This window comes from Periophthalmus magnuspinnatus, chromosome 19 (assembly GCF_009829125.3).
Source record: "Periophthalmus magnuspinnatus isolate fPerMag1 chromosome 19, fPerMag1.2.pri, whole genome shotgun sequence".
NCBI lineage: Eukaryota > Metazoa > Chordata > Actinopteri > Gobiiformes > Gobiidae > Periophthalmus > Periophthalmus magnuspinnatus.
This window is the reverse complement of record NC_047144.1, coordinates 16,004,282-16,020,490: the sequence shown is the minus strand read 5'-3', so window position 1 is coordinate 16,020,490 and position 16,209 is coordinate 16,004,282. Positions and strand designations below refer to the sequence as shown.

General features: G+C 41.9%; 1 protein-coding gene across 1 annotated transcript in view; it reads left to right on the top strand.

Annotated features, from left to right (window-relative positions):
• The window catches only part of prkcea (protein kinase C, epsilon a), a 62,217-nt gene that overhangs the window by 20,300 nt on the left and 25,708 nt on the right, over nt 1-16,209 (top strand). Inside the window, exon 2 of the mRNA XM_033985370.2 lies at nt 12,989-13,052. Within this exon, the coding sequence (XP_033841261.1) occupies nt 12,989-13,052 (64 nt within the window). The remainder of the gene's footprint in view (nt 1-12,988; nt 13,053-16,209) is intronic.

The following is a 16,209-nucleotide window of genomic DNA, read 5'->3' as shown; positions in this document are numbered from 1 at the left end:
ATTTTATATAGGCCTAAAGACAACGCTACTGCTAATGTTAATACTCAACAACATTGTCCGTAGCTGCTGCAGTAGATGGGACATTCTTTCATTATCTGTTTGGGATTAGCTCTACAAACTTGTCATATTAATCTTATGGCTGAAAATCTTTCCATCTGATGACGCTCACGTAAATCTGTCATGGTAACGCGTTTTGAAGCACGATGTATCGCTACAGAGAAATATAAACGATAATATTAGCATTAGCATTAGCTGAATAATCCCAATAAACCAGTTTTTCAATATAGAATGTCATTAAAAGACAAAAAATAAATATCAAAATGAATTAATAATTTCCTCCCCTGCCCTTGGTGTCTTTCCCTCTTTCTTTCTTTCTTTCTTTCTTTCTTTCTTTCTTGCTCTCCCCCTCTTTCTTCTCATCCTCTTTTCCCTCACATCCCCCTTCCTTTCCCCCCTCTGTCTCCCTCTCTCTCTCTCTCTTGCCCTCTTCCTCCCTTTACTCCTTTTCTTCCCCCCTCACTCTGTTCTTTCTCTCTTTTTCTCCTCCTCTCTCTCTTCTCCCTCTGTTTTCCCTCACATCCTCGTTCCTCTGCGCTCACCTCTCTCTGCTTCTCTCTCCTCTTTCTCTTTCTGCCTCTCTCCCTCTGTCTCTCTCTTTCTCTCTTTCTTGTGCTCTCCCTCTCTTTACTCCCTCTCTCCCTTTCCCCTCTCTCTGTCCTTCCTTTCTCTGTTTCCCTCTCTCCCTCCCTGTCTTCTCCCTCTCCTTTCCCTCACATCCCCCGCCCTCTCTCTTTTCTCCCTTTCTTGCTCTCTCCCTCTCCCCCCTCTATCTCCCTCCCTCTCTCTTTCTCGCTGTCTTCCTCCCTTTACTCCCTCTCCTTCCCCCCTCGCTCTGTTTTCTCTTTCTTTTTCCCTCTCTCTCCCCCTCCCTCTCTTTTCCCTCACATCCCCATCCCTCTCCCTCCTCTGCACTCACCTCTCTCTGCTTCTCTCTCCTCTTTCTACATCTCTCCCTCTCCTCCATCTCTCTCTTTCTCTCTTTCTTGTGCTCTACCTCTCTTTACTCTGTTTCCCTCTCTCCCTCCCTCTCTTCTCCCTCTTTTCCCTCACACTCTCTCTTTTTTGCCCTTTCTTTCTCTCTCCCTCTCTTTAGTCCCTCTCTCTGTTCTCCTTCTCTGTTTCCTTCTCTCTCCCTTCCTCCCTTCTCTCTTCTTCCTCCCTTTCCTCTCACATACCCCTCCCTCTCTTCCCTCTATCTCTTTTTCTCTCTTTCTTTCTTTCTTGCTTTCCCTCTCTTTACTTTACTGAATCTCCTCGTTTCAAACGGGTGTGATTGACAGGTGGGTCAGCCAATCAGGGACAAGCATGGCCCTTTGTGTACTATTGTATGAATGTCACATAGAAAACAGAAGGAGAGGGGAGAGAGAGAAAAAGAGAGAGAGGGAAGAAAGGGGAAGGGAGAAAGAGAGCGATAGGATGAGTGTGAGGCAGAGAGAGGAAAGAAGAGGAGAAAAAAGAGGAAGTAGACAGAGAGAGAGGATGAGGAGCACAGGACAGAATCTTACTGCAAACTTTAAGAAGGGTCTGAATAGGGCCTGGGGAGAGATCACTAGATGACTCAAACTTGGTTGGATGACCTTTGAACCCTCGAGAGGTCGTTTTTTGCAGGCCGTCGCCGTGTTAAAGCCGAGATGGAAAGTGTGGTCTGGGCCTGTGTCACTGGAGCTGTGGCTGTTTGGTTTGTGCCTCAGAAATCAGAGCTCATTCTCCTGCTCCTCTCGTCTTACATTATTAGTCTGTGATGTTCCATTAAAGATGAATGACTCTCACGCCCACTCACTCAGCACGGCCTAACATCCCTCTCTCCTTACCTCTCTCTCTCTTTACTCCCTCCCTTTTCCCTGTTTCTCTGTCTACCTCTTTTTACCTCTCTCTCCTCCTCTCCTTTGTCTCCCTCTATCTCTTTCTCTCATTGTGGCTCTCTCTTTTTCTCATAACTCCCTCTCTCTCTGTTCTCCCTCTCTCCCTCCCTCTCTCTTCTCTTTTCTTTTCTCTCTTACCCCTCTGTCCGCTGCATGGAGCTTGAGTTTCAATGGGTGCAAACAGACGGACACACTACACACTGCTGTCTGTCAAAGACCTGCTTTAGACCTGGTTTAGACCTGCTTTAGACCTGCTTTAGACCTGCTTTAGACCTGCTTTAGACCTGCTTTAGACCTGCTTTAGACCTGCTTTAGACCTGGTTTAGACCTGCTTTAGACCTGGTTTAGACCTGCTTTAGACCTGCTTTAGACCTGCTTTAGACCTGTTTAGACCTGGTTTAGACCTGCTTTAGACCTGCTTTAGACCTGCTTTAGACCTGCTTTAGACCTGGTTTAGACCTGGTTTAGAGCTGGTCCGTCATCATGCGCACAAATGTATTTATAGATTTGGCTGAAATTCAAGTATCAAACAGTGAATGAGGGGAAGCATCATTTGGGAGATTACACAGCAAATTTCTGTTTTATTATCAGTCTGTCACATCTCCAAAGCTCAAAATGCTCTGCTCCACCTTATGATGTCATGCAGTGGTAGTTTTCAAGTTAACAGCAACATTTTAGCTTTATTCAGGAGAGTTTGGCAATTCCGTAGCTGAAATGATCCAATTGATTCTAGTGAAGGTGTATGGAGTTTAAAAACACAGTGGAGCACTTCCTGTATTACCACACGGTGACATCACAAGGTGGAACAGAGGGTGTACGAGTTTATTGCTCCTTTGCTCTGGGTTTTACTTTCACTTTGTCACTTTGTTCCATCCTTAGTCCTGGTTGACATCTGTTTTAGACCAGGTTTAGTGCTTTCTCTCTCTTTCTCCTTGTCTCTACCTCCCTGTCTCTACCTTCATCACTCTCACCCTCTGCCCTACCCTCTGTTAATCCCTTCTTTCCTTCTCTCTCACTCTTTCTCTTTTACATCCTCTCTTCCTCTGTCTACCTCTCTCACCTCTCAGTTATTGCTTTACTTACCTTTCTTTTCTCCCTCTTCATCTCCTCCATCTTGCCCCTCTCTCCATCTACTAACCCCTTTCTCTCTTTCTGTCTTCTCTTTTCTCCCCCCATCCCACCCATTCCCTCTCTTCCTCTTCTCCCTTTCCCACTTTCTTACTCACTCACTCTCACTCTCTCCTTCTTCTCACTCCCTCTTTCTTTCTCCCCCTCTCCTCTCTCCCCTCCCTCTCTTCTCTCTCTCCCTTTCTCTTCCCATGCTCTCCTTCCCTCCCTCCATCCCTCCTCCCCCTCTCTTCTCTCTCCCACTTTCTCTTCTTTGTCACCCTCTCTCACTACCTCCTCTTCCGCTTCCTCCATCCCTCCCCTCCCTCTCTTCTCTCCCCCTCTCTTTCACTCTCTCTCACTACATCCTCTTCCTCTCCCTCCATCCCTCCCTCTCTTCTCTCTCTCCTCTCTCACTATGTCCTCTTCCTCTCCCTCCATCCCTTCCTCTCTTCTCTCTCCCTCCCTCCCCACTCTCTCTCACTACGTCCGCTTCCTCTCCATCCCTCCCTCTCTTCTCTTTCCCTCTCTCCTCACTCGCTCTCACTACGTCCTCTTCCTCTCCCTCCCTCTCTTCTCTCTCCCTCTCTCTTCACTCTCTCTCACTGCGTCCCCTCCCTCTCTTTTCTCTCCCTCTCTCCTCACTCTCTCTCTCTGCGTCCTCTTCCTCTCCCTCCCTCCCTCTCTTCTCTCTAGCTCTCTCCTCACTCTCTCTCACTGCATCCTCTTCCTCCCTCCCCCCCCCCCTCCCTCTCTTCTCTCTCCCTCTCTCCTCACTCTCTCTCACTGTGTCCTCTTCCTCTCCCTCCCTCCCTCTCTTCTCTCTCCCTCTCTCCTCACTCCCTCTCACTGCGTCCTCTTCCTCTCCCTCCCTCCCTCTCTTCTCCCTCCCTCTCTCCTCACTCTCTCTCACTGCGTCCTCTCCCTCCATCCCTCCCTCCCTCTCTTCCCTCCCTCTCTTCTCTCTCCCTCTCTCCTCACTCTCTCTCACTGCGTCCTCTTCCTCTCCCTCTCTTCCCTCCCTCCCTCTCTTCCCTCCCTCTCTTCTCTCTCCCTCTCTCCTCACTCTCTCTCACTACGTCCTCTTCCTCTCCATCTCTTCCCTCCCTCTCTTCTCTCTCCCTCTCTCCTCACTCTCTCTCACTGCGTCCTCTTCCTCTCCCTCCCTCCCTCTCTTCTCTCTCCCTCTCTCCTCACTCTCTCTCTCACTGCGTCCTCTTCCTCTCCCTCCCTCCCTCTCTTCCCTCCCTCTCTTCTCTCTCCCTCTCTCCTCACTCTCTCTCTCACTACGTCCTCTTCCTCTCCCTCCCTCTCTTCTCTCTCCCTCTCCTGGTGCCAGCTTGTTCCCGTGGCAGATGGAGGTGGGCGTTTGTCACTGAGCCTAAACACTGTGGAGAGGTGTGTTTGGTTTGCGTTAGCAGGACTCCCGGACAGCGAGTGGGACGGGGTTAGGGCCACAGTATTGGTACAACGTGAAGTCTGGGCTGGACACAGGTTTTTGTATTAGCTCCATATGGTCAGTACAAGGACAGATGTGACCACGGCTCATGTCCGCTGTGACATGGAGGTATTAAAGAGGGAGTACTTTACGTCTATGGGGTATTAAAGAGGGAGTACTTTACGTCTATGGGGTATTAAAGAGGGAGTACTTTACGTCTATGGGGTATTAAAGAGGGAGTACTTTACGTCTATGGGGTATTAAAGAGGGAGTACTTTACGTCTATGGGGTATTAAAGAGGGAGTACTTTACATCTATGGGGTATTAAAGAGGCAGTACTTTACTTCTATGAGGAATTAAAGAGGAGGTATTTTATGTCTACAGGGAATTGAAGAGGCAGTATTTTTCTTCTTTGGGTTATTAAAGAGGGTATTTTGCTTGTTTGGGATATTAAAGAGGGAGTATTTTACTTCCATGGGGTATTAAAGAGGGGGTATTTTATGTCTATGGGGTATTAAAGAGGGAGTATTTTACTTCTATGGGGTATTAAAGAGGGGGTATTTTACTTCTATGGGGTATTAAAGAGGGGGTATTTTACTTCTATGGGGTATTAAAGAGGGGGTATTTTACTTCTATGGGGTATTAAAGAGGGGGTATTTTACTTCTATGGGGTATTAAAGAGGGGGTATTTTACTTCTATGGGGTATTAAAGAGGGGGTATTTTACTTCTATGGGGTATTAAAGAGGGGGTATTTTACTTCTATGGGGTATTAAAGAGAGGGTATTTTACTTCTATGGGGTATTAAAGCGGGGGTATTTTACTTCTATGGGGTATTAAAGAGGGGGTATTTTACTTCTATGGGGTATTTAAGAGGGGGTATTTTATGTGTATGGGGTATTAAAGAGGGGGGATTTTACTTTTTTAGGGTATTAAAGAGAGGGCATTGCACTTCTATGGGGTATTAACTGTAACTCATAATATATTTAGATCACCTGGTTTATCTTTATTGTTGAGAAAATGCTATATTCACCAAAAACAATGTATTAACATATCAGAATCTGATTGGTGCATTTGTACTTGGAATGTTGAATTTCTTGCTGGTCTTAAAAATCGTGACCTGTGCAGGAGTTAAAACATAAAATATGACTTTATTAATCCCAAAAGAGATTCAGAGCCAGAGGAGCCATTAAGGTCCAGATAAAACAAAATGTAATAATCCTACACAAGACAACATTTTAAATATAAAGTGGCACAAAATGGACGCCAGATATAACATCAGCTTCTGTGAGAAAATGCACCACTATGCCACACACAAAACTATTAAGTATCTTTATGATCTGACCCACTGACTGACTCACAAAACCACAGGCTTCACGAGAATACACGAAATAACAAAACAAGCAAATATCATCACTGCGTTTCACAGGACAATAATATTTTATACAGATGGAGCTAAAATAAAACGAAGTATAAAGCAAGTTCAAGGGTCTAGTTATTAATAGGAACGATCAGGTTCAACATTTGTGCATTTACCTTTTAGATATACATGTAGTGAAGTGCTGTACTTAAGTAGGATTTTTAGGTATCTGTACTTTACTTAAGTACGTTTTACAGTGGATACTTTTTACTTTTATATCACTATATTTGAGAGCAGTATCTGTACCTTCTAATCTGTACTATTTTTGAACAAGCCTGAAAAGTAAAAAAAAGTACTTTTCATATGATTTGAGGTGTTATTTTTACCGTGTTCATGGAAACATCTTGACTCGAGTAACTTTTTGCCTTCGTATCTGTACTTTTACTTGAATAACAAAATTGGAATCTGGAAGTATCATATTATCAGATTATAGAAAAGTCGGAAAACCTCCACTGTGTTAATTTCATTTATTTGAGGAAATATTTTTCTTCCCCCTGTATAGATCTGTGTATTGTTAGAGAATCAGAAGGTACATGGTTAGCATGCTGGTTGCTGTTAGCTTTACAGTAATGGCCAAACTTTGCTCTCTGATCTCTGACAGTTGTGAAAACCACTTGTAAACTCATCGCTGTGAATAACTATTTTACGTCTATGGCAGTGGTTCTTAACCTGGGTTCGATCGAACCCTAGGGGTTCGGTGAGTCAGTCTCAGGGGTTCGGTGGAGGTCACGACACGCACCCGACTCATATGATTAGCGGACTGTGAGCGTCTCCAGACGTTGGCCCAATTCAACAAATGCACCCTTTGATGTGTCTATCGAAGTACCCACCCGACTTAAATGAGCCATTTGAACGGCATAAAAACATAAAACGACATAAAAACGAAGAAAAGGAACAGACTTTGCTGTGAAAATGACATGAGAGTGGCCAAGGGGAAGCCCTGCATTTCTGAACTGGTCTCTCAAAGGCAACAGCAGAAGTCACACTGATTTGCAGTAAATATTTATTATTATTGTAGCCTGATGGAAATTAGGTGATGGGTGTGTGTTAAAATGTAAAAAAAAAAAAAGTAAATAGCATAAATACAATAAGTTCATTATTGAAATCCATAAGGTTAAAAATTAAAATCATTTCAGTGTGGTAGTGTTAAAAAAAGGTCATGTCTTTGTGAAAAGGTATGTATGTAATTTGTCTTGAGTTCATACATTGTATTGGTTTATTCTTTGAACACAGTGATGTTAATGCACGATTTATTTTGTGCACACACACATGTGTCTTGAATTTGAAATATATATATATATATATATATATATATATATATATATATATATATATATATATATATATATATATATATATATATATACAGGGGGTATTTTACGTCTATGGGGTATTAAAGAGGGTATTTTATATCTATGGGGTATTGAAGAGGGTATTTTATATCTATGGGGTATTAAAGAGGGTATTTTACTTCTATGGGGTATTAAAGAGGGTATTTTACGTCTATGGGGTATTAAAGAGAGGGTATTTTCCTCTGTGAATAACTAGGATGTTCAGAAAGCATAAAACAGCTTTAAACCACTGCATCTATTTCAAATGAAAACTACAAACTGTTTCACGTTTTGAGGCAGTAAAAATTAGGTACAGTAACATTATAACCTGGTCAAAAGTTCAAAATCGTGACAAATTTTGGACGTTGCGAGTCTTATTTACTACCGTGTGCCTAAAGTCGTCGTCTCTAAAATCCCAGTGTCTTTGTGAACTGCTCTGTCCTAATTGCAGTAACAGGATTAATCCCATCACCTGGTCTGGTCTCGTGCTCACTGTTTAGGTGAATGTAGGGACAACTGTACAGATACAAGGGCCCTATTCAAACCCAAAACTAAATCATCGACTATTTGAACTGAACCAGAACTGAATCAGCAATGAAACCAGGACGAAACCAACATACTAAAACTAGGATCGAAACTAGAGACTCATTTGAGCAGGTATCGATACTAAAAAAGTGACAGAAATGAATTTCCTGAATATCCTGAATGATCTTGAGCCGTATCAGAACCACAGACTGTATAAAGAAATAAAGAAGAACTAAACCAGGTCTAAGCCAGAACTGTGACTTTTACCTTTGAGACACAGTGAGCTAGCTAGCGTGCTACTGTTCTGTTATTGTAAAGCTGATGTAGGCAGTATTTCCTGTGACTCAAGTGCAAAACACCACTCCCAGCCACATGTTCTGTTTGCATTAAGGATTTACATATTGAAAACTTTACTTATATATTATTACTGTATTTAAATGTGCTGTTTTGGAGATCCTCTATAAACTATCTCACTATGTAAATCCTGTGTTTGCATGTCCAACGGTTACACTGAGGCCCATATTTGCTTTTCAGAAATGTCCCTACAGGGCTACCGTATACTGATACTGATAAGATATTTGGTAAGTTCATATTAGTTGACCAAAATGGACAGAGAGAATAAAAAAATTTCAATAAATCTAAAAATAAATTTAGCCAAAAACAACATTTTAAAATCTGCTTAAAAACTTGAGTCTTTTATTTGCTTATAACTTTAAATAACTTGTGTTTTTTCTGTTAAAAATAACTCTTTTCTCAAATATAGTCACTTTAACCCACCCACTCTTCCTATTGGTCAATCTCGTTCATGCTCTAAGTGAGTGACAGCTGGGTTCAACCAATCACAGTGAAGTCTCAGATGGCTTTAGTTACTCCACATAAAAAGAGGCAAACTGCATGAATCAATATAAAATTAAAATTGTGATCTCAGCTATAAAAAATATATATGTATTATTTTTGCTTCTATTGATATTAAACTCAACAGAATGGTCAAAAGTCCTCAAAATGGCAGTTACAGAAAGTTTCCAGTAGGACGTCGTGAGCAGATGCCCCTGACTTTGACCTGTCTGTGCTGTGGCCAGAGGGCTCCTGTTTGCCCTGTCCGCTCAATGCATGGATGTGTGTGTGTTTGTGTGTGTATGTGAGTGAGTGTGTGTGTGTGCGTATGTGTGTGAGTGTGTGTGTCTATGTTTGTGTGCATGTGTGTGGTTGCATAAGCGGATCTGTCCCAGGGCTTAACCAGGATTTAAGGCCGTCTCTCCCTTTCTCTCTCTCTCCCCACACTTCGTATCTCACTCTTTCTTTCTCTCTCTTTCACTCTCTTTTTCTCTCTTCCTCTCTCTTTCTCTCTTTTCCCACTCTCTTTCTCTCTCTCTGTCTCCCTCTCTCTCACACCTCCTGTCTCTTTCTCTCTCTCAGTCACACACGCTCTCTCTTTTCACATTGGCTCTCTCTTCTCTCTCACTTTTTTCTCTCTCGCTCTTTCACTCACTTTCTCACACCTTACCCTCTACCTGTCTCTTCTTTCTCACTCTCTTTGTTCCATTGCAGTGATTGTGATAAATGTAGTTATCATTTTGTAATTACACTATGCCAAGTTTATAGGAACAAAACAGTTTCACAATGTGTTGTTAAAGAAATCAGGACCAAACTCGGTCTAAACCAGGACTTAAGCAGGTCTAAACCAGGGCTAAACCAGAACTAATAAGGACTAAACTAGGGTTAAACCAGAACTTATCTAGGACTATACCAGGGCTAAACCAGGACTAAACCAGTACTAAACCAGGACTAATCCAGAAAAATAAATAATGACAACACATAAACCATAGCCATTTGTTGAACATTTAAAATTTCTGCTAAAATAACTGCGGTCTCGTCACTGTAGAGCCGTCACATTAACTGCAATATAACAATACAGGGGCCTGAGTTACCGTGGTAACCGCATTTTGCATTTTACTGAGGCTCCAAGCACATGCCAGGAATAATTTTACTATTTAACTATGAACCAATTCATGTTTACGCGTCTCTAAGCTGCAGAGATGATGGGCATATGTATCAAGAGGTGTTTCATTCTGCTGTTTATTTACTGCAGCTCATGATTTTTTAACAATATTGTAGATTTAGAATAGTTTTTGTGGCTTAAATTAGTTCAGTATTAGTTCAGTATTATCGTTATTGTTACACACCATACACATCACACACACCATACACACAACACACATCAAACACACTGTGGAGCTGATGGAACAAAAGTTGGAATGGAATTTCTTTAACTGTGACAGCCTGATTTCACGGGATCTAAAAACTGAACTGTTTGGATTTCACACTTCTGCCATCAACAACAGCAGCAACAACAACAACATTCAAAACTTAAGCCTGTACTTCTTTTACAAAGTGACTGACTTTGGATGTCTAGTTTTGTAGCGATTTAGTACTGATTTTGGCCAGATTTGGACTTGTTTCCATCTGATTTAGGCCTGGTTCAGTCCGGATTCAGGTTGGAATGACTGGGAAGCACATCATACACAGCACCTTTGAGGAATTTGATGTTTTGAGGATGTGTTTTCCAGAGGTCATTCCAGGTGATTCGTCGCTTGGTCTCTGCTCCCTGTTGCTTCACTGCTGCTTCTGCTTTAACTGTTCTCTTCTCTACCTCATCCTGGATCAAATGATGTCTTTCCTTTCCTTGAGCCTTATGAAATTTAGGAACCTCCAGAAACCCGAGGCTACAGCTCCCGTGATCATTTTGTGGTTAAACTGACTTCAGCTCCTTCCCCTGTGTCCTCTACCCACCATTTTCTTACAATTTTCACCTCCACTCCTGCCCTGGTAACCTTCGGAACTTTGAACTCTCTTATGCAAATGCTTCTTGGTAGTCCCAGCCATCTGCGTAGAAACATTTAAAGTGTTTAAGTTTGGCATAACATTTAAAAGTTCTGCTAAAATAAATGTAGCCTCTTCACTGGACTAAAATGAGCTGTTTGGATTTCACACTTCAGCCCACAACAATTTGAAACTTAAGCAACTGAACTTCTCGTTTAGAAATAACAATGAGGGGCAAGACTTTGGTATAAACGTACACAACACAACCATTTAAATGTACATGTGCTAGAGTCTGTATCAGTCTTATCACTGTTTGGTTTCTCCTTTCTGTGTTAATAATGTGGCTAAATAAGTCTATTCAAGGTTATCTTAACACTAACACTCTAGGCTTAGTTTAGTCCTGTTTTAGTCCTGATTTTGACTTGGTTTAGACCTGATTTAGTCCTGATTTAGTTCTGTGCTAGTTTAATCCTGTTTTAGGTTTTGTTTAATCCTGGTTTTGATCCTGTTTTAGTCTTGTTTTAGTCCTGGTGTCAGATTGGTTTAGTCACAGTTTAGTCCTGGGTTCATTTAGACCTGGTTTAGTTTAGTTGTGCTTTAGTCTTGTTTCAGTCCTGATTTAGTCCTGGTTTAGTCCACATTCTGTCTTGTTTTAGTCCTTGTTTAGATATGATATTTAGTCCAGATTAAGTCCTGATTGTGACTTTGTTAGGCCAGATGTAGGCAGTTTTAGACCTGTTTTAGCCCTTTTGGTCTGGTTTAGTCCTTGCTTAGTCCTGGTCTAGTTCTTGCATAATACTGGTTTAGTCCATGTTTAATCCTGGTCTAATCCTGGTCTAGTCCTGGTTTAGTCCTGGTTTAGTCCTGGTTTAGTCCTGGTCTAGTCCTTGCTTAATCCTGCTCTAGTCCTGGTTTAGTCCTGGTTTAGTCCTGGTCTAGTTCTTGCATAATACTGGTTTAGTTCATGTTTAATCCTGGTCTAGTCCTGGTTTAGTCCTGGTTTAGTACTGGTCTAGCCCTTGCTTAATCCTGCTCTAGTCCTGGTTTAGTCCTTGTTTAGTCCTGGTCTAGTTCTTGCATAATACTGGTTTAGTCCATGTTTAATCCTGCTCTAGTCCTGGGTTTGTCCTGGTTTTGTCCTGGTTTTATCCTGGTTTAGTCCTGCTCATAGACCCACTTCAGCTCCATCTTAACCTGCCTTTGCTCCCGCTGCAGTTTTAACAGAGGATGGTCTCCGTTACGGTCATGCTTTAGTACTTAATAATCCTGGTTTAGTTCTGGTTTAGTCCTGGTTTAGTCCCGCTCATAGACCCTTGCTCTCCCTGCTGTTTTAACGGAGGATGGTCTGCATTACGATCGTGCTTTAGTGCTTAATAATAGTCTGTTTAAGTGCCTGTTAATGAGAGCGGCTCTGGAGATGAGATAAACACCGGTTGCACAGGGTCTTTGTTTTTGCCAAAGAAGGCCACCGCACGCGCTCAGTTCAAACGCTCTGGAAACAGCAGAGATGGGCCGATGTGGGTTTTCGAGCTAATATCGATATCTGATGTTTGGGTTGCTACTATAGCCGATAACCTCTATTTACAGATACAGATATTTTGCTTTTAAAATCCATAGCAAGGCCCAGAAACGTATATTAAAGAAGGCGTATTATGCAATTATCCATAAATACGCAACCGCCGCATACAGTACAGCTTAACCAGCCTGATGCGATGTGCAGTAGTTTCATCAGCACAGTGACTGTGCAGTGAAAGCAGTCTGAAGGGGAAGTGACTTAGCATGGTGAGCAAAAGGAGGGGGAAGTGAAACTGAAACATGATAAACATTTAAAGTGTTAGCATCATAGTCAGTATAAAGAAGTGGAGTAAGTGAGTGTGACGTTATCCACAGTATTCAGCTCCAGTCAAATGAAGCTTATCGAGGTTAGCGGTTATAGTGGCGAATTTGGAGCCGAGTTTCATATTTGGAATTCCAACCACGAGTATCATAGCAACCAAAGAGCCAATCAGGAGCGATCTGGAGGTTTGGCAGGGTGCAAGCACTTAGCAACGCTGTCAATCAAACCATTTGCTAAAACTGAAACTGAAATATGATGAACATTTGATGTGTTAGCATTTAATACCCCATAGAAGAATAACACCCTCTGTAATTTGAAATAAAGGTCACTAAAATATATTTTTTCTGGGATGTAAAATACTTTCTTACACGTTTTAGCCTGATCCCTCTTCTGTTTTCATGTTTCCTCATTAGTCCGAGGACAAACCAGGAATGACACATTGGACACAGAGACTAGAGCAGCAACAAGAAAAATGTCAATGTTTTTGGGTGTTGGTTTTTTGTTTTTTTGTTTTTCGATATTGGCCGATACCGATATATCACCTGTCCCTAATGATTCGTGTGTTTAATCTGCTCTCCTCTGCTCCTCAGATCGACCTGGAACCTGAAGGAAAGGTCTACGTGGTCATCGACTTGTCCGGATCGTCCACTGAAGGTAAGAACCAAAACGCAGAAATGATACAAGTGTGATATTTTGGGCCAGTTTGAGTTTTGAATTTTGATTATTTTACTGTACAATCATCATCTTTTGTGTGGGAAATGGCGCCAATCCATCTCTCTCCAAATGTGCGCTCTAATACTGTAATTATTCTGATGGAAAGTTCTGCCAACTGCATGTTTCCATGGAGTTATCAAGGCTTTACCTGGAATATTCCACGATATGTCATTGCTATAAACTTGTCAATGTCAATGTGACAACACCAAGCCTAGTTGCAGGTCAGATCTCTGGAGTGGTGAGCTTGTTTGCTGTAAGAACGTATGCTTTTAGGTTATTTTTTCCAAATTTTTTTAAAACAGCTGTAAATTAATAAATGCAAGTTAGAATGTGTGATTGATAGAATTGTAATGCCATACTGTGGAACATTCCTCTCAAAGACATAGTTGTGTATAACCTTGAGATATTTATGCTTTCACAAGCTCACGAGAATCCATCTTGTGTTAGTCCAGCAGCATAAAGTTTTGGGTGAAGTCAAAGGTCAAGCGTCCAAACGAACCAAAATAAACATGGCGGCGCTGACAGACGTACTTCAGCCTGTATTAGTGAAAATCCTGACTATTTTGTTTGTTAAAATTGGACAGAAGGGAAGAGCTTTGTGAATTTGCTCTCTGTGCTAAGTCACTCCCTTCAGAGCACTAATGAAACCCCTGCACGTTGCATCGGGTTTGTGAAGTTGTAGTGTATTGTTTTGTATCCTGCTTTTGTATTTGTGTAAGCTGCATGTTAGAATTGTGACCAGGAGTATCATAGCAACCAAAGAACCAATCCGGAGCGAATTCTGGTTTAGCAGGGGGCTGGTACTTAGCAACGCTGTCAGTCAGACCTGTTACTAACGCTAGCAGGGAAAGAAGGTGTCTGATTTGTCCGTCATTAATGTTCATATCGTGATTTATGGGCAAAATAGGTAAATGAAAACACCAGGATCATGTAGAGTGAGTTAATTCGAACATTTTAAGACCAAAACGACGAGTCTGACAGCAGCAGTTACAGGGAGAGGGGCCACAGTTTTTCAATAGAGTCGATGGAGCCGGAAGCGCGCCCATGCTCACTTTCTATTTGGACCGCCGCGGCTAGCAGGTTTGCTATGTCCATTTATATAAACAGTCTATGTTAGTGATGTTTCGGCCAATCAGATTCAAATAATCGTCATTAATCAGAGTTGTTTTTTTTTTCCTTTTTTTTTTTGCGAGAGCTGATATGTGTAGCACTCCATTGATGTAAAAAAAAAAAAATGAAATAAATTCCCCAATATTAACGGTATAGATATTAGCAGCTTTATATTGTCCCTAAGCTCTTTGGTCGTTCTTCAAATCAACAAAATTTGACCCAAAGTTGACCTGACAGTTTAATCCCTGTGTTTCCTGGAAGGATCCGTGTGCACATCCCAGATACTATAGATTAACATAGAATAGTTACATATAGAGTTTCCCAAGTCAAACAGCTGGAGCGTTCAGTTCATTTTAAATAGGACAGTGGTATAACAATATTAGATTTTATATGCATTATAAAAATAGTACTACTCATATAAGCTTATTCATAGATATATTTTTATGTATTTGAGGCTTAAATGCTCAAAAAATGTATGTTTTCACCTACCCACTATCCCCGCCCACTCCTCTGAACTACTGCTAATGGTCAAAATGTTGAGAAGACATTTTGACCATTAGCAAATCAGATCAGAGAGCCCTTTTAGATTTAAACCAGCTGGATTTCAGCGCTGAAACTGGCAACCCAAATGAGCAGCTCGACCATCATGTCCAGTGTTTTTGTATTTAAAGAGCAGGATATAACATTTCTGAAGGGTAATATTGCTGACAAGTAAAAATACATGAAAATTCTACATTGGAAAACTTTCCCCCTCCCCTTATTCTCCGCGCTAAGTCACTCCCCCTTCAGAGCGCTAATGAAAATCACTGCACAAGCTGTAGTGTACTGTTTTGTGTCATGTTTATGTATGTTTACGGAGAATTGTCATGTGGGAACGTGGGTGACGAAGGCTTGTGGGCAGAGCTTTGGACAGAATCTTACAGCTAACCGTAAGGAAGGTTCGAATAAGGCTCAAGAGAGATCGCTAGATTACTCAAACATGCACAGATCACATTTAAAGACACTTCTGGAATGTTTTTGATGAGGGAATAATGTTATAACATGGTAGAATGAGCCAAGAATTGAGTTGAACATATCTACCTCGTATCTGGGGACAGGGATAGATCACGTTTATAGAATTTTAAATCAAAAGTGGCTCAGTTGGTAGAGCGTTTGCCCACTGATCCGAAGGTTGCTGGTTTGAATCCTGATCTTGACATAAACATCATCGGGTGAGCGGTCAGATCCACTCACCCACAGGTTAGCGGTTTGATTCCAGCTCCCACAGATGAATGCTGTCGTTGTATCTTTGGGTAAAACACTTAACCATGACCAAAATATTCCATACTGTTGCTTTAATTGTTGTCCTGTGGCCGGCCTTATGGGAGTCTGTGATATGAGACTTTCCCTGCACCTGCGTACCTTCACACTTGGATATAAATAGACATGCCGGCAGCTTTTCTCTGGGCTCGTGCTCCGTCAATGTGAAGAGGAAGAGGAGGAGGATGAAGAGGCCCCACAGCGATGAAGAGGAGGCAGGGAATGTACATTATCAGGGCGAATACGAGCTGTACTGTGTCTCTAGGGCTCACAATATATCGCAGAAATATCGATAGTGCAGGGTTGCCCAAAGCTATAATCGATATTGCAAGAAAATAAATATAACGCAAATATATAAAGCTTTTTTTCTCCTCCTTTTTCTCTCTCCTGCCCTCTCCTCCTCCTCTTTTTCTCACCCTACCCCCTTCCTCTCTTCCCTCTCCTCTTACTCCCTCTCTCCTCCTCTCCCTCTTTACTCTCTCCCTTTCTAGTCTTGTTTTAGTCCTGGTTTAGAACTTGTTTAGTCCTAGTTCATTCCTAGTTTAGCCCTGGTTTAGGCTTGTTTTAGTCCTGGTTTGGTCCTGGTTTAGACCTAGTTTAGTCCTAGTTTAGTCCTGGTTTAGTCCTGGTTTAGTGCTGGATTAGTCTTGTTGTAGTCCTGGTTTAGACCTGGTTTAGTCCTAGTTAA